Source organism: Leptonychotes weddellii, chromosome 14 (genome assembly GCF_054177405.1).
Source record: "Leptonychotes weddellii isolate Sample4059 chromosome 14, ASM5417740v2, whole genome shotgun sequence".
NCBI lineage: Eukaryota > Metazoa > Chordata > Mammalia > Carnivora > Phocidae > Leptonychotes > Leptonychotes weddellii.
The window spans coordinates 4,266,723-4,290,198 of record NC_138382.1 but is presented as its reverse complement, the minus strand read 5'-3'; the positions used below and the strand labels follow the sequence as shown (position 1 = coordinate 4,290,198).

Here is a 23,476-nt window from a genome sequence, read left to right as displayed (position 1 = left end):
TCAGACCCAAATAAATTGTTTCAGAGAATACATTGGGAGATATTTAAGATGTAATTATTTTTACCTCTTCAAATATATATATATAAATAGATAGAAAATATAAATATATATTATATATGAATATATATTTAAATACATATATAGTTTAACTATAGGACTTTGCTTTAAAGAGTTATAGCATAGCCAGTTTTAATGTCACATATATAGAATCCATGTGACACTAAAAGTATATATATTATACAAATATACATGAATAATTTTATTTATAAATATAAATAAATATATATAAATCTAAGATAAGACTGATACCAGAAACAGTTTTGTATATTTATGTTCAGAGAAATCTTTAAGTTTCCTATCTTTATATTTACGAAAATGACAATTTGCATAGTTTAGGCGCTTCTCTCACCTGATGTTTTATTTTAGTATAATTTTTAAAGGTTTTGGGCTAATGGACTGAGAGGTCCATGGCTATTTTGAATCGAAGAAGTAAAGGTGACTACGTCACATATATACACACATACATCCTGAGAAATATGAATGGGTATTTTCAAATGAAAAACCTCATTATTCCGTAGTCTGGCAACTATCCTTTTAAAAGCCTCTCCGTGGAACCACGGGTTGCTTCCACTAAGCGCCTGCAGATGTTGACTTGGGTGCAATCCCATCAAGAACATCAGCAAATGTGTGTGGCCTGCCATTGACCTCGCACATCAGCGCGGACTCTCAGACACTTTTTGGTCTACGCCAACAGGGACAACAACGCCAAGGACCGGGTCATTCACAGCCCTGTTACCTCCGATGACAGCAGAGTCACTTCTGTCAGCATTAACTAAGGGTTCTCCCCCATCTGTTGGTCCAGAACCACCTACAGTAGAAAAAGGGAGAATGACAGAGGCGAGAGGGAAGGACTTTGGAGACATTCACAAACATTCCACAGAAGAGCAGAGCATTGCGCTGGTAGAAATGAACATGGAACCAGGACCAGAGCGTGGCCAGGCGAACCAACAGAGGGCTTTGGAAAGCTCCGGGAGGGAGCCCGGGTGGAGGACCGCGGGCGGCGAGCGCGACCGCGGGCGGAGGGGCACGCACCTGCGCCACCTGCGAGCGGGCGGGTGGCCTCCCGCGCCGGGGCTCCGGGCCCCGCCCCCTCCGCGCAGCGGGACGCGGCGGTCACGTGTCCGCGCACGGTGACGGGGGCGGGGCCGCCGGGGCGCAGCGCAGCCTTGAGCGGAGCGGCGGGGCCGAAGCGCACGGCCGAGAGGCAGCCGGTGAAGCCGCGCGCGCCGGCCCGCAGCGTGTCCGGGTCCGCGCCGGGGGGCTCTGCGGGCAGAGAAGGGGGCACACGTTAGGGCGCGGGGCCGATGGGCGGGGGCGCAGGCCTAGGCGGCGTCTGCACGGTAGCGACGAACCGACCCTCCCTCCGAATCCTCTGTCCGTCCTTCCTTAAGAAAAGACGGCCCTGGCCGGTACCTGCGGCCTGGCTGGTGACCCGCAGGTGCTAACTCTGCGTGCGGGCAAACCGAAGCTTCCCTGGATGCAGCCACGCCGCACAAAGGAATTAAATCCTCTGCCAGTGCGCTTTTCAAATGGTCATCACAACATTTCGTAACAGGATTTGTGGCCAATAATCTAGGTGGTTACAGTGAAATGTCTCCTGAGCTCGGGGACAACAGTGCTCTGGGAATCCCGACCGCAGTTCTAATCTCGCCATTTACACTTCGGTCTGGCTCACTGTTCTCAGCCCCGTAGAGGCCCCTCCCTAAGCGCAGGAGTGACGGAGGAACCCCACCTCCCTCTGCCTTTCCCCCTTCACAATGGTGGTCTCTGTCCCCTCTCCGTAAGTCTAGGCTTGCTCCCCATCGTGGCCCCTGCCCTCACTTGGATCCGACCGAGGTTGGATAGCTAAAGAACAGCAGCGACATGGGCGCCTGGGTGGCTCAGTTGGTTAAGCGACTGCCTTCGGCTCAGGTCATGATCCTGGAGTCCCGGGATCGAGTCCCGCATCGGGCTCCCTGCTCGGCAGGGAGTCTGCTTCTCCCTCTGACTCTCCTCCCTCTCATGCTCTCTGTCTCTCATTCTCTCTCTCTCAAATAAATAAATAAAATCTTAAAAAAAAAAAAAAAAGAACAGCAGCGACGGACCCAGGAGAGCAGGACATCGATTCCTTCCCTTCGATGACGAGTAGCTCCTGCAGTGCACTTGCCCAGTGTGCCCCAAATCTGACCAGGGGCAGTTAAGTGCAGGCTGCATATGTTTCATGGATGCTCAGGGAAGCCACCTCAATGTGGGGACACTTGGAATCTGCTGTCAGACTTCCTCCCTGCTTGGGTGTGTACACTAGCTGGTCGACGACATCTTTTCCTGCCAACCGTAAACAGCAACCAAGAATCTATCCAGTGGCTTCCACAGGCTGGACATTGTGTGAGGTCTTTGGCAGAGGTGAGAATTTAACGCTCACAGCGTAACACCATGAGTACTTTTATTCCTACTGAAGCTGGTTAACATTCGATTTTAGAAAACCAAGGTCTTTCACGTGGGGCGACCTGGATCCAGGCTGGCTGTAGTAACCCCCTTTTCAACAGAATATTATCTCTTTTATTCTGTCATAATTGCTCTCATTAAGGGATAGGTAAATGGGGATCATTATACTATTCTTTCCACTTTAATGAATGCATACACCGTCCATAGAATATATGTATAAACTCTAGAAGTGTTTTTTTGGTTGGCATAATAGCTGGTCTTTAAGTTCACCCTGAGAATCTCAGCTGTGATCCAGTGTATCTTAATGTTGTAGTTAAACTCTTGGGGGACAATGTTTGTTTCCTTTGAGTTTTTCAGGGGTACTGTAAGAGCTATGTAAAAGACCTCTAAAAGCAACTAAAATTAGGGGCATGTTTACATTATTATAATCCTAATAAACAACTCTCTGAAACATATAGCTATCTTAGGCAGGTTGATTATATGAGGCATCAAGTAGCTTTATGTATGATGAATTTCAGCTACATTCTTGGAGTGAAGTAAAGCAAGCTTGAGACAATTAAATGATTATATTAAAGAGTTCTTTTGGGGCGCCTGGGTGGCTCAGTCGGTTAAGAGTCTGCCTTTGGCTCAGGTCATGATCTCGGGATCCTGGGACTGAGCCCTGCATGGGGCTCCCTGCACAGCAGGGAGTCAGCTTCTCCCTCTCCATCTGCCCCTCCTGCCCCGCCCCCCCCCCAGTTTGTGCTCTCTTTCTCAAATAAATAATCTTTAAAAATAAAAAAATAAAGAGTTCTTTAAAAATCACTTAACTTTTTTTTTTGCATTCAGACTATATATATTCCATAAAGAAAGGCGACCTTGCTTGAATATACTTGAGAGAATGTCAAGAAGAACTAAAAGGGGAAAACACTATAATAGTAACACAGGACTTCTACAATGCGAAAATACTCAAAAACAGAACAGTACAGGCCAATTAAAAGTCTCAGCCGCTGAGCAAAAAGAGGGACTGGACAACACTTGCTTTTCTGGTCAAAGTCTGACATGAACACTACCAGGCTAGGGTCACAGAACAAATCCTGGGCAGACATTTATCTTAATTATTAATTGGACTAATTTTGTCAGATTTATTTTTTAAAGATAAATTTTAAAATGTCTATGGGCAGTGCTATTATTCAAGAAAGAAACATCAGTAGAACATATTGCAGTCAAGAATTTGTACTTGACTTTTATACATATATATGGATTGTGGGTATGGACGTGTGTGGGTGGGCTTTTGTGCCCACATAGCCTATTATTAACCATGTAGCTGTAGCCGTGACTTTGTATGCTTGTTGGGTGTCGATATACATCGAAGGGTTTACTGCTCACTGTTTCCTCTTGCCTTCATATTTTCCATCCTGAGGTCATGATTGTGATTCATTTTTTGACTGGAATAATTCTCTAGTATTTCCTCAGATGGGATGCATGGTCAATATTTAATCTCCATTCTTCCTTGTTATCCAAAATATCTTTTCTTAACCTTGTCAAATACATTATATATTAGATGCTTGCGTTCTGGCTCATTCCTCAGCAATGTTGACCATAATCCACATCATTTTTTTATCCCGCTCTAACAAATGAGAAGTTGGATGCTGATGCCAAAATCATTATTTTTTCATTGTAGTAACTTCTGTCTAGAAAGTTTGGAAGATTTTTCTCTGTGGGTTTTGCAATTCGGAAATTTTCCCAGTTGTATGTCTTTTTCTCATCAGAATTGATGAGAATTTCTCATCAGCATTCTTTCAATCTGCAACTCAGGTTTTCCTTTAGCTCAGAGAAATTTTTTTTTAATGCATAATTACTGTCTTTGCTTCCAATTCTGTTTCTGGATCTCTTATTATTCCCGTTAGGTTTTCTCTTATTTTCCCTCCTAATTTCTCTCTCTAAATCTTTTTTCTCTGCAGTTTGAGATAGTTCCTCTCTATAATATTACAGGCCAGTGTTTGAGGATAACCAGTGATGATTCTTGCCTTCAGATGACCAAGTGAAATCTTGAAAAGCCGTATTTACTTTAACCCCCAGAATTGGTGTGTGCATGTGTGACTTTTTTCAAATTTCCTTGAGTGCCAGTTTTCATCCTAGTTGTGTCCTGTCTTCTTTAACAGCTCTATTTTGATGTGGGAATTGTATTTGTTGTCTTTAATCCTCCTCCCCCTTTCCATAGGGGTGACATTATCTTTTTACTTGTTTATTTATTGGTCTGCTAATGAGGACTTCACGGTTGGGGATCTTATACAAGGGGGGGTCCTAGCAAGGGGGAGGCTGCAGCCTTTCTGCCCCATACCCAGCAGCGGACCTTCAGGCTGATCCCCTAACCCCAAAGTATAGGAAGAAGTCTTTCTCCCTCACCCTCACCATGGTAGAAGGAATGTATCCCAATCATCCAGTCCATCCTCCACTCCACAAGGGGCACTGAGGATGGGCACAACCATGCTGAGCGGTGTTGACTTTCCCTTTGGAGGTCAAACTTTTTTAAATTCTAGATAAATGACACAATTAGAAAATGAGTAGTAGAGGGGCGCCTGGGTGGCTCAGTCATTAAGCGTCTGCCTTCGGCTCAGGTCATGATCCCAGGGTCCTGGGATCGAGCCCTACATCGGGCTCCCTGCTCTGAGGGAAGCCTGCTTCTCCCTCTCCCACTCCCCCTGCTTGTGTTCCCTCTCTCGCTGTGTCTTTCTCTGTAAAATAAATAAATAAAATCTATAAAAAAAAAAAGAAAGAAAGAAAGAAAATGAGTAGTAGACAGACTTGTCCAGTCTATCTTTCCAACAATTCAGAGCTGCAGGGACCTGATTTTTCAGAGTTGGAAAGAAGTGAATGAATTATTCCTTTCTCCCTGAAACACATGCCCACCACGCACCAAACTCTCCCAGCACCTGCAGCTAACACCTGAAAAGAAATCAGGGATACTTTGGGACCCTAGGCGCTTTGAACAAGCAATGCCAGTGGGTACTTACTGGAAGACTAGTCTTTAGTAAATAATACCAACTCTTCATGTAATGACGTGTGAGCCGTCTCCACCACTCTTTTACCCGACAAGGTGATACCGTCAGAACTCTACACAATTGCTGCTCTTAGTTCCTTAGTCCTTTTCAAAAATTGTTCAGCCCCTCCCGATGTGGCCCTGCTCTGTCTCAGCAGTCCTGAACCCTGGGCCCTTCCAGTTCTCTCCCCCCTATCTCCCATCACACCCTGTTCTCGAACAAACTCATTCACATGTCAGAATAAACGTCCAGTTATGGCTCATCACTCACCTCTTCCAGCTGCATGTGCAGAAGGGCTCTGGCAAAAGAAATAAATCTCTAATAGTTTTTTTTTATTATTATTGAGATACAATTCACATTGTATCATAAAAGGGTCCCATAAGACTGACCCTTTTAAAGTATACAATTCAGGGGGGTTTTGTATATTTACAAAGTTGTAAAACCATTACCAGTATCCACTTGCAGAATCTTTCTATCACTCCAAAAGAAACCCAGTACACATTAGATTCCATGTCCCATTCCTACCCTCTCCAGCCCTGGGCAAACATAAACTTTCTGTTTCTACAGATTTGCCTATTCTGGACATTTCATACAAAATAAATCATACAGTATGTGACTTTCTGTGTTTATCCTTTTTCATTTAGCATAATGTTTTCTGGATTCATCCATGTTGTGTCATGTGTTGGTACTTTATTACTTTTATGGCCAATATTTCATTGTATACCAACAAAAGTGGTATACAACAAAATACTGGCCATAAAAAGTAACACTATAGCACTTAGTCGATGGTCACTGGGGTTATTCCCACTTTGGGTTATTAGTGGAGAATACTGCCATGATGATTTTGTGTCTGGACATACGTTTTCAGTTCTCTTGGGTTTATACCTAGGAGTGGTCATATGGTAACCCCGTGTTTAACTTTCAAATAAACTGCCAAACTATTTTTCCATAGTGGCTGCACCATTTTACATTCCCATCACCAATGCACAAGCATTCAAATTTCTCCACATCCTCCACAACACTTGTTACTGTCTTTTAGTGATATCTTGTGGTTTTGATTTGCATTTCCTTGACGGCTAATGATTTTGAGCGTCTTTTCATATTGGTCATTGGTATATCTTCTTCAAAGAAATGTCTTTGATTTTGACCTTTACAGATCTTTTGACCTTTACAGATCTTTTGACCGTTATTTGTCTTTTCATTTAGTTGTAAAAGCTCTTTATATACTCTGTACAAAAATTTCTTATGAGAGACATGACTTGCAAATGGTTTTCCTCACTTTGTGGACTGCCTTTTTATGTTCTTGGTAGTGTCTTTTGAATCACCAAGGTTTTAATTTTGATGAAGTCTGATTTATCTCTTTTCCTCTTACTCCTTGTGAGAAACCATGATCTAACCCAAGGCTTTTGAGAAGCCTTACCCAAGAAACCATTGCCTAACCCAAGATCACAAAAATGCACAACTATAGTTTGGTCTAAGAGTTTTATAATTGTAGTCCCCCCACCCCCCATTTAGGAGTATCATCCATTTTGAGTTAATTTTTCTAAATAGTGTGAGGTAGGGCCAACATTGCTTTTTTAACCTGTGGATATCTGGTTGGCTCAGTACCATTTGTTTAAGAGACTATTCTTCCTGCATTGAATGGGCCTGGCACCAATATCAAATGTCAATCGATGATAAATAGTTTTATTTCTTGACTCTCAATCTATTCCATTGGTCAATATGTTTATCCTTATGCCAATACCACACAGTTCTGATATCCATGGCTTTGTACCAAATTTTAAAATCAAGGGTGAGACCTCCAACTTCATTCTTCTTTTTGAGATTGTTTTGGCTATTTGGAGTCCCTTGCATTTCCATATGCATTTTGGGATTAACTTGCCATTTGGATTTTGATAGGAATTTTGTTGAACCTGTAGATCAATTTGGGGAGCACTGCCATATTAGCAATATTAAGACTTCCAATCCATGAACATTGATGTCTTTCTATTTATGTAAGTCTTCCATAATTCCTTCCAGCAATGTCTCATAGTTTCCAGTGTATGTGTCTTACACCCCTTTTGTCAACATTATTCCAAGGTATTTTATTCTTTTTGATGCTATTTTAAATGGAATTTACATTTCAGTCTTCATTTCATTTCTGTATTATTCATTCCTAGTATATAGAAATACAATAAATTTCTATGTATCAATCTTATATCCTTGCTCAAACTGTGTACTAGCTCTAATAGCTTTTCTCAAGGATTCCTTACGAGATCACGTTCTCTGCAAATATAGTTTTGCTTCTTCCTTTTTGTTCTGGATACTTTTTACTCTTTTTTTTTATTGCCTAGTAGCCCTCACTCAAACCTGTACTACAGTCTTGAACAAAAGCAGTGAGAGTATACATCCTTATCTTATTCCTGATCCTAGGGAAAGATTTTCATTATTTTCCATTAAGTGTGAAGTTAGATGTGGGGTTTTTGTAGATGTCTTTTTTCATGTGAAGAAGTTTCTTTCTATTCCTAGTTTGTTTTTCATTATGAAAGCACAGTGGATTTTTTTCAAATGTTTTTCTGTGTCTATTGAGGTATCCATGTGGTTTTTGTCCTTTATTCTATTAATATGGAGTATTACATTGATTGCTCTTTATCTGTTGAACCAACCTTAAATTCCTAGGACAAATCTTATCTGGTCATAGTGTATAACAATTTTTCTATGTTACTGGATTAGATTTGCTCATATTTTGTTGAGGACCTTTGCATTTCTATTCATATTGCTGAAATTTTATAAACTTTTTGTGTCTTCCACTCCATGACTTTCCTCCTAAATGAGATAAATTCTTAGGCAGAGCATAGCAAAGACAAACATATGTCACATAAGTCAATGGAATTTTTAATATCTAAACTGTTGTCTGTCCATGAAGGTATCAGTAGGTAATTTCCACAAATTATTTATTACCCAATTCTCATATATGGAGTTCCATTTCAACATAGGATCCTTCAGTGGATTTTCTTTCCCCACACTCAAAATTGACCCACTATGGTTTATCTGCATGACTATATTGATTTGAACTAAATTCAACCTATGTATTCTTTCCCAGGAGGAAATAGAATGGCACATCTTTATTCTGCACACTTCAACACAGATTTTTGTTTTGATATTTTGGGGATCTTTGCTGTTATTGTTTTTTCATGCACAAAAGACAAAATCAACAGAATATCATTTATACAAAAGTCTTCAGAGAAATAAAACTTAGTAAAAATGCTAGGGCACCTCACTGGGTTGTTGTATTTTAAAGCTCTCATACTTTAGGATTAAGGCCACATCCAAGTCAAGACTAGACAGAAAATTAGAAATCTAATGATTTGCATTTAAACTAGGATTTTACTAAAATTATTTTATAGTAACTGGGAACACTTAACCTGGGTGGCCATCATTAATAAGACCACTGAAGAATGGGAAGAACAAGAGCAGCCTGTTAATTTGGAAGATGATCCTGAACCATTTTTCCCAAAGCACATTAGGGTAAATAATAATAATGATAAATTAGATTCGTCATAAACACTATTTTATTTTTTATATTCCCTATTATATTGCAAGTGCCTTGAGGGCAGGTACAGTATGTCTTGTTGCTAAGCATTCAAAATGTCCAGGGAAATACAAGTGCACATCAGGGACCACCAAAGCATTTTTAATGAATGGATAGCTCTTTGAGTCAAAGTAGCTAACCAAAAATAAGTACTGGATATCTTGCCATGGTTTGAGACAACTTTCTTTGGAAAATTAATGGCTCTTTATTAGCCAATCTGTTGGTCTATTTTACTATCAGTTTATGAAAGGAAGCTCAGTTTATATTTTCCAAATCTGAACAAAAAATAGTAGTCTATTCATAGTTACTAACTGGTAACTAGAAGCTATCCTGAAATAAAGTTATCCAAAACATGAAAAGTTTTATTAGCCTTTGATCAAGATGAGTACCTCTAGGTACAGATGAAATGAATATTTATAATTTTATGAGATTCAATTTCTTCAGGCAATAAACTTCATTGCTGAATTTCAACTTTAATTTTTATAGCCTAAGAGAGATGCTTTTGACTATACCATTCTTGAAACATTAACATCTTTGATTCCATGCTATTGCCCTCTATATATTAACTTGTAGAAAATAAAAATTTATATGATAAAATGTATTATTCTCCTTTTTTAATTAAAATGATTTCCTTTATATAAGGCAGTTTAGTTATTAAATCAATTTCCATAATCTATGGCATATCTTTTTACAGATAATAAATTCAAAGCTAAAATGTCTTTAAAAATATTTCTTCGTCAATTTCACACTTCCTGATGGCAACTTTTCTACCTTGAGTCACAGACACTTCTGAACCTGCCTCATGTCTCCTGTCAGAGGCTGGAGTCACTGACGACAGGCAGCTGTGTGGGTGTGTTCCTTTTGTTCCTTGACCCTATCTGTCCTCATGGCTGGGAAAAGAATGCACACAGACTCCCACAAGGAAGGGGGGATGACACTGCTGGGGGCAGACGGGGTCATCTCCCCACTCACAGACCTCCCCTGTATGGGAGCCCAGCGCTGAGGCTTGCACACCCCTAAGATGATCCATTCCTCACTCTGTTCAAACCAAGGATAGTAACTCTCCGTCGGGCCAGAGACTGGAGCTCAGCATCAGATAAAAAGGGAGCAAATTCTTTTCCCCTTGGATGTTAAAAACAATTATCTTATTCACCTGACAGCCAAGGATGGGGTTCCATCCCGCTGTTCTGTGAAACTCAAAGTGGGCTTTGAATTTTTAGGAACTTCATAATATCCTCCAGCTAAATGTATACTGTTATTCTCATGGGTGAATGCCAGAGGAGGAGCTTATTTCTTTCCATTGTTCTCCCAGTTCTTGTGGTTTTCTATACTATGCCACTGTTTTAAATAGAATAAAAAAATCTACTGGGTGTTGTATGTAAGTGATGGATCACTAAATTCTACACCTGACATTAATATTGCACTGTATGTCAACTAACCAGAATTTAAATAAAAACTTGAAAAAAATAGAATAAAAAATCTACTAATACACGAAAACATGGATGTCCAGAAATGACACATTAGAGACTGAGATAGTCCCCCTCCCTCTCCGATGGGCTGCCGTAGCTAGAAACTTCTCCCAACGCTCAAGGGGAAACAACTGTTCTCATTTGTATTTCTGTGCTAACTGCTCGATGACTATTCTGCATGTGCAGAAGGGACAGGAACAATGAGCCACACCAAAGCACCTGCAGCGCAAGCTGCTTTCCTAACAACACATCGTGGAGGTCAATTCTTTATCCACCTTGAGGCGTGATTAGAAAGCAGGACTACCACTTCAGCCTGAAGTTGCTATTCATCATATGGCGCCAAAACTGTATTTTCACAGCAAGGAACTCCGGGACCCTCCTTTTTTTTTTTTTTTTTTTTTTAAAGATTTTATTTATTTATTTGAGACAGAGGGAGCACATGAGAGGGGGGAGGGTCAGAGGCAGAAGCAGGCTCCCTGCCGAGCAGGGAGCCCGATGCGGGACCCGATCCCGGGACTCCAGGATCACGACCTGAGCCGAAGGCAGTCGCCCAACCAACTGAGCCACCCAGGCGCCCCACCTCCGGGACCCTCCTTAACTGGCTTAACCTGCACCTGTAACTGCACGTGACCAACATGGAGCTTCCATTTATGCTGTACCATCTAAACCATGCGTGTTTGTTTTTACCTTTTACAAGGGGCACGCTGGGATTTGTCACATTTCCTCTGAAAAATAAGAACTCATCATTTTATTGCCCATCATCTTTTTGAAAAATGTGGTCGTTTTAACAGTTACTGTGCTTCTCACCGTATTTTGAATATCCGCCCATGTGCTGTCTCTAAATCTCCCAAGTTTGTAAGATGTTATATATGTGTGGGGGGCGGGGTAGAAGAAATGATCAAAGAACCAATGTACAAATGGCTGAAAAGGTAATAAAGATTCCATGAATTATCTAGGACTAAACAGAGCCAGATGGGTGTCACATACCAGAGCAGGAATAATACACAATACCACAAGATTTCTCCCATATAACTTTAAATATCGATAGCACATACAGTTTACATATAAAAGATCAAAAAGAAAAGATACCTTTCAAAATTTATTTTTATTTCAATTTAATTCAAGGGGAAAAATAAAGGCATAAATAATTTGATGCCTAAGTAGTATAGTATGCTTTTACTCTCCTACTTTAATGGAGAATAACTCAGAGTCATAAAGAGTGTGTGTGGGATCTTCAGGTCCTGACTTTCCAAGAGTAGTTGGGAGCATTGAACACATCTCAGAACAGGGCCCGGCCTACTGCCCCACACGTATTCACTTGCTAAAAGAAAATTAAGTCTTTTCTCTTCTTCTTGTAAATATAAATTTATATTTATCATTGAATGATTCTGCATTTGACCCCTGATTAATATATAATTTGTGAACGTGATACCTGCTTTAATTTCGCCTTTCCTCAATTGTTAGAAAAATACCAAGTTTCATTCTGCTTGATTGCCAAGGGAGAGGGTAAGTGTGGAGGAACTTCCCAGGGATCACTCTGGCTCACCTACAGACAGCCCTTCCTGGTGATTACAGGCACACTCAGACAAAAGAGCAGCTTCTACCTTGATTGTCACTCACTGGGAAACCATGAATATGACAAGGAGCTTCTTTCAGCATGACAAACGCTTCCTGTGTTTGCAACCTAACACTTCTGATCCATGTCATGGGGTTGGGGGAGGTGGGGGGACGACGCTCTTTCTGACACTTACCTAAAATTGTCCCCAACATAAGGGATTTGACAGCATTGAATTCTGTCCCTGATGACAGGATGACTTGTCTCCTTGCATTCTGGTTAACCTATTAAATATTCCACGAGAAGCAAACATCAAAATAGAGAGCAGTTTTGATGATAAGAGAATGAGAATCAGAGGGAGACCAAGAAAAATGGTAAAAATGAGCCATACATTCGAGCTATCACAAAGGTTAAAGGAGAAAATGGTTTCATAACAATTTTTGTAATACCTCAGATTTCACACCACCCCATTGCCTATTCTTTTCCCTTTATTTGTCTTCATGGTTTAAGGATCTATAATTGGTACAATCCACAAAGGGATGCAATAAGCTATTTCAAACCTTAAACTTTTAGTTATTTCAAATAGAAATTAGTAACGCGAGCAGCAAAAGGTATTATTCACACAGATTCAATATATAAAGGTTATTCTTCAAAACCCAGTGACAATGAATAATTTAAACACTGATGCTTTTAAAAAATGTATTCCCACTTTAAGCAAAATCTTGCTTTTCCCTTTGTGTTTACATTTCTGCAGGCCTTGCTTTTTTTGTAGTCAGATTGGAACAGGTTCCCATCGGAGTATCTCCAGGAATCGCTGGGAGAAACTAGACAACATTCCCCTACTGATAAGGACAGCTTGGTATTTTAAGTGGTCAAATATTAATAAGGACCTTGTCAGCCTCTTGCTAAACAAACAAACAACACTGCTAAATAAAACACTTTAGCTACTTTTTCTGTCCTCAGGACTTTATGGGAAGACTGTGCTGAATATGTATCTCTTTTACTAGGATTTATTATCAAAGTCTTGCTGGAGGTCATACGCTAAGTGTCACAAGTTTGGTTACTGTTGCCTTTGTGAATCTACCCCTTACCTCTACAGAGACCACAGCCGCTTCTCTGTGAATCTTCACCTGGTGAAGCTGCCCATCGGCGAGGTTTTTAAAACCAAAGTTAAAAACATCAGGTTCCTGGTGCCTGTCCAGCTTATACCTGATCTGCAAACTTCCTAAAGAAGACAAAAAATGACATTTTTAACTAAAAAGGAATTTTATAAAAAACGTCAATGCAGGTTTTTTAAAGCACATTTTGTTTTTATTTATTCATATAATTTGAATTTATTGAGCACTTGCTTAAGGACACCAATAATTCCTGTTCCTGGAAGAGTGATCATTTGTGTGCTATTCTGGGGCTGAATTCAGAATCCAATTATGCTATTTAAAAAGTCAAGACCAAATGGTCTTTTTCCAAGTTCTTCCATTTTCCTTAACTAAAGGAAAAACTCTAAGTTAAGCATATGAGAACTCGGAGCTAGGCTCGAAGTTAATTATTCATGTGGTATTCATAGTATTAAATGGTAAAACCTCAAGCAATATTGCATTAACATTCAGTTTCTATAAGCATCACTTCTTTTAATGTGACTTATTTTAACGCATTTTAATGTATTGCTGACATTTGCATAATGATTTTTTTTTTTTTGCACAACCAGAATTTTTCTCCTAATGTTTCTGCCATAATCAAGAAACAGAGGAAAGACAAATGATTTGCTACAATATCTAAATTTCCTGATGTCCTTCACAGATATGCCCACTATCCCATAACTCCCATACTGCCTGTAATAGATCCTCCGGAACGTAAGTCTCTGCCCTTCCTCCCTGTGAAGCAAGGTTATAGCTTGGTTTAATTCTCCATCTTGAACAGTCTTGGAAAGACTTGGTGGCCATGGGTTGGGTAGCTCTCATCCCACTTTTCTTTGTATGTAGATATGACATGAATGATTTCTCAATCACTGATGAGTAAAGAACAATCATATTCATCTGATCCTTAGGAATAGTGGATTTTAGATAGTTTAGTATATTTCTTTACTTCACTCAGAAGGACGAGGAAATTTTTTCCATGTATAAAACGAGATATCTTGTTTCAAAGTCAATTGCAAAACTACTTTATTCATGTACAGAAGGAAAGACTTCCCAGAATAGCAAGAAGCATAGCTGCACATCAAGTACCTAAAATGATCAAACTTTCGTGGGAGAAATGTATCTGAAATGTAATCACAGAAATGTTAACTTTAGTGATAAACACTTGAGGTTATCATGAAAAATAAACCACCCCTGATAGAACGAGAATTGCAAGCCATGCAATTGTGTTTCCTCTGTGTAGTTTAACACCTAAAGGGTCCTCCTCATTGTGGTCCTAATTTTCTAATTCAGTCTTCTTGTTCTTACAGTCTCGACACTCACCATTGGGGGCAAGGATAACGGACAGGTACTCCTCATAGAAGGAGCTCACATAGAGGAGTAAGCTGGGCGTCCCTGTGGTCCGGAAGCTCAGTGTGGCCATTTCGCCGGCCAGCGTCAGATCCTCATGAAATAAAGCTGCAAAGGAGCTGGAGTTCTTACTGGAGGTGTAATTAGAATGTTCTTGAAAGTTGTAGATAACTGATGAGCCAGTTCCAAAATACGCAGAAATCTCTGGAATGACACTCATTTTTGTTATGTTAACACTACGTGAATGCAAGGCTCTTCTCTACGTGTATTTACACACTATCTCTAACCCTTAAATATCTCAAGAGAGAAAACAAGAATGTCATGCTTTACTGGGTGTTTTTAAATTTAAAAATATTTCAGATTAAAAAATAATAAAATATGGATAAAAAGATAACTTATCCCCATGCATATTCGCATGATGTAGAACTGAGTAACGGTATTTTATTATGGCCCACAAAATGCTTCATCTCAGATTTACAGAGCATTAAATGCCGAGTGTAAACATATACTTAGAGTTACTGTTCTCCTCAGTGTTGCATCGATGATGCTGGATCCAACAGAAGTCCTCACGAGCTTCTCAAGAATAGAATCATAAAGGGACGAATTTGGGAGAGAAACAGCTCTACTTTAGCCAATCACAGAGAACTGCCTTATCCTTCCTTTACAGGGTCAAATGCCAGAAACACAAGGCGAGCAGCCAAACGAGGTGCCTCCCTGTCCCCGTCCTGCTTGCGGGGCACACTCACCGCTCTCGCAGAATGGCCCGTCATACGCGGAGAAGGCACAGTCACAAGCGATGCCCCCGGGTCTCTCTCTACACCTCCCTCCGTTACGACACAGGTGTCCGTAGCTGCTGCAGTGTCCTGAGCACCCCGGCTCCACGCCTGGTGTCATTGTGGCCCTTTCTTCCAGGTCCAGGGCCAGCCCGTTCACCCGCAGCGACCTAATGCACCCCAGGAAGCCTCTCTGTCTGGTGGCCGTCCCGCCTACAAGGGAAACACCGCAACTGCAAACGTGCTCCTGGGTGTCTTGGTGGCATCTCGACTCCACATCCAACTGAGGCCGTACTGACAAGGTCAAAAGAGCGACCCGCCGAAAGTTTTACGAACACATACAAGTTTGAAAACAAAGGCTGATCACATATTAAGAATCATCAAATGATATCAAATAAACCATTGACAAAAATATTTTTGAAGATGACCTTGGTAAATATTTATTCTAAAAATACTTCTTCAAGTGATATTTAGAAAGATTTGTACACTTTTACATTGGTTCCTTCATAAAAAAAAAAAAGACCCATCTATCCTTTTTAGAGTTTAAGTCTATAAACTGTGACATGCACGATAAAGTTAGATAGTTGAAAATCTTTGCAATATAATATATATTACAGATTTGTAATGCACGAATTTATATATAGCGTATATATTTTATATATAATATACATTATAATTTGTATATGCATTTGTTATATATATTTTGTTACATATTTGTTATACATTTGTTATATAGATAACAAATTGTATATGTAATATCATCCCTTCTTAGAAGCGCTCCCAGTAACAACCCTGTGAAAAGGAATTGAGGAGTGGTCAAAGAAAGCGAAGGCAGAGGGGGGATATTAAAACCTAGGCCCTCAGGCCTGCCTCGCTCCAGCCTGCGAGCTCTGAGGTCAGGCAGGGTAATAGTCACTGAACACTGTATAGCTCTCTGTCTTTCTATCATGTCTCATGTGAGCCTGATTTCAAATCTGGGAGCCCAGGGATCACCTGGAGTGCTTGCCAAAACAGAGTTGGGGTTCATTCCTAGGGATTCTGACTCGGTGAGCCTGGGGTACCTACATCAGATCAGAATTTTCCGCTAGCTTCTCAAGCTCTAGAAACATTATTTCAGTGGGGATGTCGATTCTAGGTAGGTGTTCATGCACACTTTTTTCCTAGATGATCCTCAGGATTACAAATCAGAAAATAAAATTGTTTAATTTGATTCCCAGTTTCATGATTTGATGGGAAGCCTTGAAGTGGAGTTTTATGTACCTTGGGTTGTACACACACACACACACACACACACAACTCCCTGCACTGCACTAGCCCCCAGATGCCGTGGATGTCCTCTGGCAAAGCAGACTGCATGCTAATCTGTGATTTATATCAGTTTTTAATTGGACTGCATTCTTATTTACTTGAAAATACATGAGAAATGACCAAGTAAGAGCTACCTCATTGATCTGCTTGGTTTCCAAATTAGAATAGAGTTGTCTGAAAAGTAATGTAGCGAAACTTATCTTTCCCTTTGAGAAAAAAAAAGTATTAAAAAAAATAAGCAAGTAAATGAAAAGGAAGACATCCACTACCCAGAGCTTTAATCATTGAAGAGTGGCAGCAAGGATGGAGCCAGCCCGGGTTTGAACCCGGCATTTGCAAGACCTGAGCAGCAGAGGAGGGCGGCGCTGGTCCCGTGGGGCACAGCCATGTGAGTCCTCCTGCAGTCTGTGTTTGGGGGCGGGGGGACACTGAAGAATTCTGTCACAGTCACATGGCAGGTTCCCCAACTTCACTGAGAAGTGAAGCGGGAGTATTGGATGAAAACTGCTAATTGTTTTAGAAACAGTATTGATAAGAAGTAACTAAAACAAACGCAAGTCATCGATACTATTGAGTGCAAGCCTGGGAATCCATCCACCAGGGATTGGATTTCTCTTCTATTTGAGTTTCTAGACTCAGTCACTTGATCTCTCTGAACCTCCATTATCTCATCCATGAACTGGGAAACTGATGGAAGCAACAATCACTAACAACGTTCTATGGAAACTGTATTAACAATAATCTATGGAAAGAGAGGCTGACTCCTGCGTGAGCTCTTGGCACACGGTGCGGCCAGAAGCAATGTGCACTTGCGGCCGTCACCGCCGTACGGTTAGCATCTTCTCTGGGTCTCTCCATCAGCACAGTTCAGCAAGAGAGCGTCCACACTCACCCACAAAGAGCTGGCTGTTGAGCTGTAGGCGGGCATGCCCGTCAGGGGGTGCAGGTTGCGTCTTGCTGGGGAGCTGATCCACTTGAAGCGATGCCTCCTTCACATTCCTCTCTGCCCTCACGTGGTGCCACCGATTGTCGTTAAAGGGAGTGGGAGACCGCACTGTGACCTCACAACGCCCGTTCCCCACATCAAAGGAAAAGGTCACTTCTGCAGGAGCTGCAAATACAGATAGGAGAGTAGCTTGGTTCATTCACAGGGGAAGAAACTCAGTCTTGAGAGATAGGAGGGAAGCTGCATGACACGCTCCTTATGAAAGCAGATGGTGACACTGATGCAGACAAATGTCACTCTGAGCTGGCTAGGAGGGCAAAATAAATTTGTATCCTGGAGGAAGAAAAACAAAGCCATTTTGTCATATTCCTCTTCAGAGCACACTCTCCATCTTGCTAAACCCGAAGGAGTAGAGATCTTTCCCTATGGGAAGAAAACTGACCTGTGATCTGCCTTCATATATATCAGTGAATTTATTTAAATTTAAATTTTCATATACTTTATTTAAAAAGCCCTACATGAAATTTTGAAGTAAGGAATTGAGCCTTGTGTACATGCACAAACAATGTGAGGAGTCAATTACATGACATGATTCTGCAATTTAGTGAGTAGTTATCAGACCAGTTTGGTTTAAAATATCCTGATTGCACACAGAGTTAGGGCAGCACAAAATTGGACAGACTGCTGTGTGTTTTGTGAATCACTGTTTTACTCTCTATTAAAAATAAGGATTTAAAATAGTAGAACTTTAGATGCTCCTGGGTGGCTCAGTTGGTTAAACATCGACTCTTGGTCTGGGCTCAGGTTGTGATCTCAGGGTCATGAGATCAAGACCTGCACTGGGCTCCACGCTCATCACGGAGTCTGCTTAAGACTCTCTCTCCCTCTTCCCCCGACAACCCTGCTCTCTTTCTCTCAAATAAATAAATCTTAAAAAAAGGTCATAGAACTTTAGTATGTACTAAAGAAATACAAGTGACAAAGAAAGCATGGCAATACATTGGGAATTAGGTTCCAAAAGGGTTATTGCTAAGTACTGAGCGCCTGGTGGCTTTGCCCAGGGGCCGACTCACCGTGCAGCTCTAGCCTGATGAAGTCTGTGATCCCCAGGTTCTCTACAAACACCCCAGAAGGAGCTGTCGTCTTAAAAAAGAAAGACACATCAGCACTGAGCTCTCCACGGAACGTAGGGAAGTGAAGGTATGAAGTCTCGGTATTGAAGGAAGCAGAATTCCAAAATGAATCTGTTTCCAAAAAGAAAAAAAAAAGACAGTCACAATAGCAATGAAACAGAATAACAACCACATTTTGTATTTCTAGCATTTTTTTTTACCACTAAGTGCATTCATTATCTTTGTAAGCCTTCGTTTGGGGGTTCTTCTGAACATACAGTCACAATGTGAATATCCAAATAGTGACTCTTTCAAGGATTAAGATGGACAAGACTGCAACTGAGTGGAGAGATAATCACTGGAAATGTCCTGTTTTTTAGAAAACAATATTATTTAAAAATTATCATTGAGTAAAATTGACTTTTGGGGGATGCACAGTTAGATGAAGTTTAATACATGCGTAGATTTGTATAACCACCACCAAAATCAGGATAAAGGACAGTTCCATCTCCCCCAAAAACTCCCTCTTGCTATTCGATTATAGTCACACCCTCCTCACGCCCCTAAGCCCTGCTGATCATGATCTATAGTTGTGCTTTTTCCAAGTGTCATATAAACGGAGTCATGCAGTAGGTAACCTTTTGAGATTGGCTTCTTTCACTCAGTGTAAAGCCTCTGAGATTCATTCAGGTTGCCACAAGTTATTGCTGCTCTGTAGTATTTCATCATGTGGATGGGGCCACCATTTCTTTGTCCACATTTGAGAATGTCAATGTGGTTTCCAGATTTGGTCATTCACAAACAGAGCTGCTATAAACATTTGTGCTGATCACACATGTAATTGTGAATAGTTTTCTTTCTTGCTTTCCAACCTAGATGCACTTATTTACTTCCTTACGTTACTGCACTGGCTAGGACTTCCAGTACGATTGAAGTTATAGAACAGAAGTGATGAGATTGAATATCCTTATCTTGTTCCCGCTCTTAGGGGGAAAGAATTCAGTTTTTCACCAGTAATTATGATGCTAGCTGTTCCATATATAGACACCTTTTATTAGGATGAAGAAGCTCCCTTTTATTCATAGTTTGCTAAGAATTTTATTGTGAATGCTACCTGATATAAATTTATCATGTTCATAATATAATCATAATAATTCAAATGATTGTGTTCATATCCATTGATGCAGAAAAAGCATCTTGTGTGATTTTTCTTCTTTAAACTGTTAATATGGTAGATGACATTGATTGACTTCCAAATATGGTCGACCCTTGAACAACAAGGGGGTCGGGGCACTGACCTTCGCACAGTTGAACGTCCACGTGTAACTTCTGACCCTCCAAAAACTTAATAGCCTACGATTGACTGGATGTCTTACCAATAACATCAACACTTGATTAACACACACTTTGTATGTTACATATATTATACACCATATTCTTATAATAAAGTGAGCTGGAGAAAACAAAATATTATTAAGAAAATCACAAGGAAGAGAAAATACATTTACAGGACTGTACTGTATTTCTTGAAAAAAAAATCTGTACATAAGTGGAACTGCCCAGTTCAAACCCATGTTGTTCCAGGGTCAGCTGCACTGAATCAGCCTTGTATCCTGAGGTAAACCCCAGCTGGCGATGGTATATTATTCTTTTAAATATTCCTGGATTAAGAGCTAATGTTGTTGAGGATTTTTGCATATATGTCTGCGATGATGTTGTCCACAGTTATCTCTTTTTTAATTTTTTTTTTTTTTTGCATTTTCTTTGTCTAGTTTGGGGATTGGGGCAATGCTGGCCCTCATAAAATGTTGGAAAGAATTTCCTCTTCTATTTTCCAAAAGAGATTGTATAAATATGATGTTATTTCTTCTTTGGTGGAACTCACCAGTGAGAAGTCATCTCAGACTGGATTCAATTCCATCAATACTTTTAGGTCTATTCCAGTTGTTTCTTTCATCTTGAGTGAGTTTTAGTAGTTAGTGGTTTTCAAGGAATTGGTCTATTTTATCTATGTTGGAGAATTTATGTGTGTAGAGTTGTTTGTAGTATGTCATTATTATACTATTGATGTCTGTAGGGTCTGTAGTGATACGCTAGCTGTTACTCCTCATACTGGTAATATTTCTCTTCTCTAGTTTTGCTAGAGATTTATCTATTTTATTGATATTACAAAAATATGTTTTGTTTTTATAGATCTCTGCTTTTAATTGATTTCTCTTCTTATCTTTATTATTTCCTTCCTTCTGCTATTTTGAGATTTTTTTCTTCTTTTTCTAAATTCTTATGGTAAAAGCTTAAATTATTGACACCTTTTTCTTTCATAATATAAGCACTTAATGCTATTAATATCCCTCTAAGCACTGCCATAACTGCCTCCCACCGTTTTTGATATGTTGTATTTTCCTTTTCATTCAGATCAATTTATTTTATAATGTCCGTTGAGACCTCCTTGACTCATTTATTATTTAGCAGTCTGGTGTTTAATTTCTAAGGGTTTGGAGACTTTCTCAGTCTCTTTGTTCTTTGTTTCTAGTTTAATTCATTTATGCCAGAGAATGTATTTTGTATGATTTATTTGATATGTGCTCAAGTTTGTTTTGTGACACAGAATATGGTGTATCCATGTGCATTTGAAAAGAATATGTATTTTACTGCTGGTAGGGTGTTCCATAAATGTCAATTAAATTCTGTCGGTTTGTGGTGACATTCAGGTTTTATGTACACTTTGCTTGTTTTCCCCTATTAGTTCCAAAGGTTAATGAGAGAGGAGTATTGGATTCTCTAATTATAATTATGAATTATATTTGTCTACTTCCCCTTTCCATCCTGTCAGTTGTTGCTTTATGTATTTTGAAGCTCAGTTATTAGTATACACATTTAGGATTCTCATGTATTCTTAATCTCTTTTTGTATCTATTAATTTTCTATGCTTTCAAGCAAAAACTTTAATACAGAAACTCCAGCTTTCTTGTAATTAGTGTTTGTGTAGTATATCTTTTCCTGTCCCTCTTTTTAAACTTATGATGTCATGATATTTGAAGTGAGTTTCTTGTACATAGTACATAGTTGAGTCATAACAATGTCCTTTAATTGGTTTGTTTAGACCAGTCATATTAAAGACAAATGTTGACAGGTTTAGTTTGGTTCTACCATTTTATTATTTTTTCCTATTTGTTATACTTTTTTGTTCTTCTGTTTCCCCTTTTCTATCTCCTTTTGGGTTAAACATTTTTTAGTATTCTATTTTTGTTTGTCTGTAGCAGTTCCTTGATTAGTTATTTTAGGAATGACAATATATATACTTACCTTTTCAGAGTCTGCTCAGAATCTACATTTTAACCACTTGGATTCATATGTCAGAATCTCGCCAACGATTCTGTCATTTTACTGAGTCCCTTTATTTGTTGTTGCCAAATGTATTTCATCTGTACAAATTAAAATTCCTATGAAATAATGTTGTATTTTTTGCTTTCAACCCACAAGTATACTTAAAATAACTCCACAGGAGAATAGTCTATCATATGTACCCTGATGTTTACCATTTCTAATGCTGATTGTCCACCCCTGATGTCCCAAATTTCCTTCTGATATCATTTCCCTTCTGTCTGAATCTTGCTTTAGAAAGTCTTTTAAAGTATCTTCTAGTAAGGAATGCTTTTAGCTTTCCTTCACCTGAGAATTTCTTTATTTTATCTTCATCCCTGAAGGAGATTTTTGCTGAATATAGAATTCCAGACTGACAATTCTTTACTTTTAGCACTTGACAAATGTTTTGCCACTTCCTTCCTGGCTTCCATATTTTTAATGAGAAAGTCACTGCCATTTGAGTAGGTGAACACCTATAGATGATGTATCATTCTTCTCTCTGGCTGATATCAAAACATCCCTCATTGCCTTTGTTTTCAGCAGTTTGATAATGACGTATCTGGAGGTGACTTTCTTTGAGTTTATCCTGTTTCAAGTTCATTCAACTTCTCAAGTCTGTTTTTTGCCAAACTTGGACATTTTTCAGCCATTTTTTTTTTTTTTTTACAGCACCACACTTCTGTCTGCTTCTGGATGTTCAATTATATGAATGTTAGATCTTCTGTTGTTGATTCACAGTTCCCTGAGGCCCTGTTCATTTTTAGATTTTTTTCTTTCTTTTGGTCAGATGAGTCATTACTGTCATTAAGGCCAATGACTGTCTCATCTCAGATCCACTCTTTGGCCCACCCAGGGCATCTTTTATTTCAGTTCCATATTTTTCAGTTCTAAAGTTTTCATTTAGCTCTTTATATATCTTATTTCTTTGGTGAAATGTTCTTTTTCTCTTTGCTACCAAAGTGTTTATGATTACTTTTTAGAGTTCTTATGTAATAGCTGTTTTAAACTCTTTATCAGTTAATTCTAACCTCTGTGTCATATTTGCATTAGTATCTGTTGATTATATTTTCCTAAGCCAGCTTACATTTTCCTGGTTCTTTGTGCTAAGTAATTTTGGATTATTTCCTAGATATTTTAAATATGATATTAATGAACTCTGGGCTTTGTTTAAATGTTGTGGAAAAGTTGATTTTATACATATATATGTACACATTTTATTTTTTCTTTCTAATTTATTTAGGGTTTTTTTTTTATTATTCTTATGTTAATCCCCATACATTACATCATTAGTTTTTGATGTAGTGTTCCATGATTCATTGTTTGTGCATAACACCCTGTGCTCCATGCAGAATGTGCCCTCCTCAATATCCACCACCAGGCTAACCC

At 39.5% G+C, this 23,476-nt stretch overlaps 1 protein-coding gene and 1 long non-coding RNA gene across 2 annotated transcripts in view; both read right to left on the bottom strand.

The window, feature by feature from the left end:
• The window catches only part of LOC102750747 (contactin-associated protein-like 3), a 152,765-nt gene that overhangs the window by 6,387 nt on the left and 122,902 nt on the right, over positions 1-23,476 (bottom strand). Inside the window, exons 15-23 of the mRNA XM_081804056.1 lie at positions 19,839-19,992; positions 18,686-18,935; positions 17,559-17,777; positions 15,332-15,571; positions 14,559-14,789; positions 13,194-13,327; positions 12,299-12,386; positions 1,093-1,323; positions 797-868 (exon numbers count right to left, since the gene is read on the bottom strand). Coding sequence (XP_081660182.1) covers positions 797-868; positions 1,093-1,323; positions 12,299-12,386; positions 13,194-13,327; positions 14,559-14,789; positions 15,332-15,571; positions 17,559-17,777; positions 18,686-18,935; positions 19,839-19,992 — 1,619 coding nt within the window. The remainder of the gene's footprint in view (positions 1-796; positions 869-1,092; positions 1,324-12,298; positions 12,387-13,193; positions 13,328-14,558; positions 14,790-15,331; positions 15,572-17,558; positions 17,778-18,685; positions 18,936-19,838; positions 19,993-23,476) is intronic.
• LOC145716965 (uncharacterized) lies at positions 3,315-12,291 on the bottom strand. The gene is made up of 2 exons (XR_014139910.1): positions 11,128-12,291; positions 3,315-10,913 (listed from the first exon to the last, which is right to left on the bottom strand). It is a non-coding gene; the product is annotated as an uncharacterized LOC145716965 (long non-coding RNA).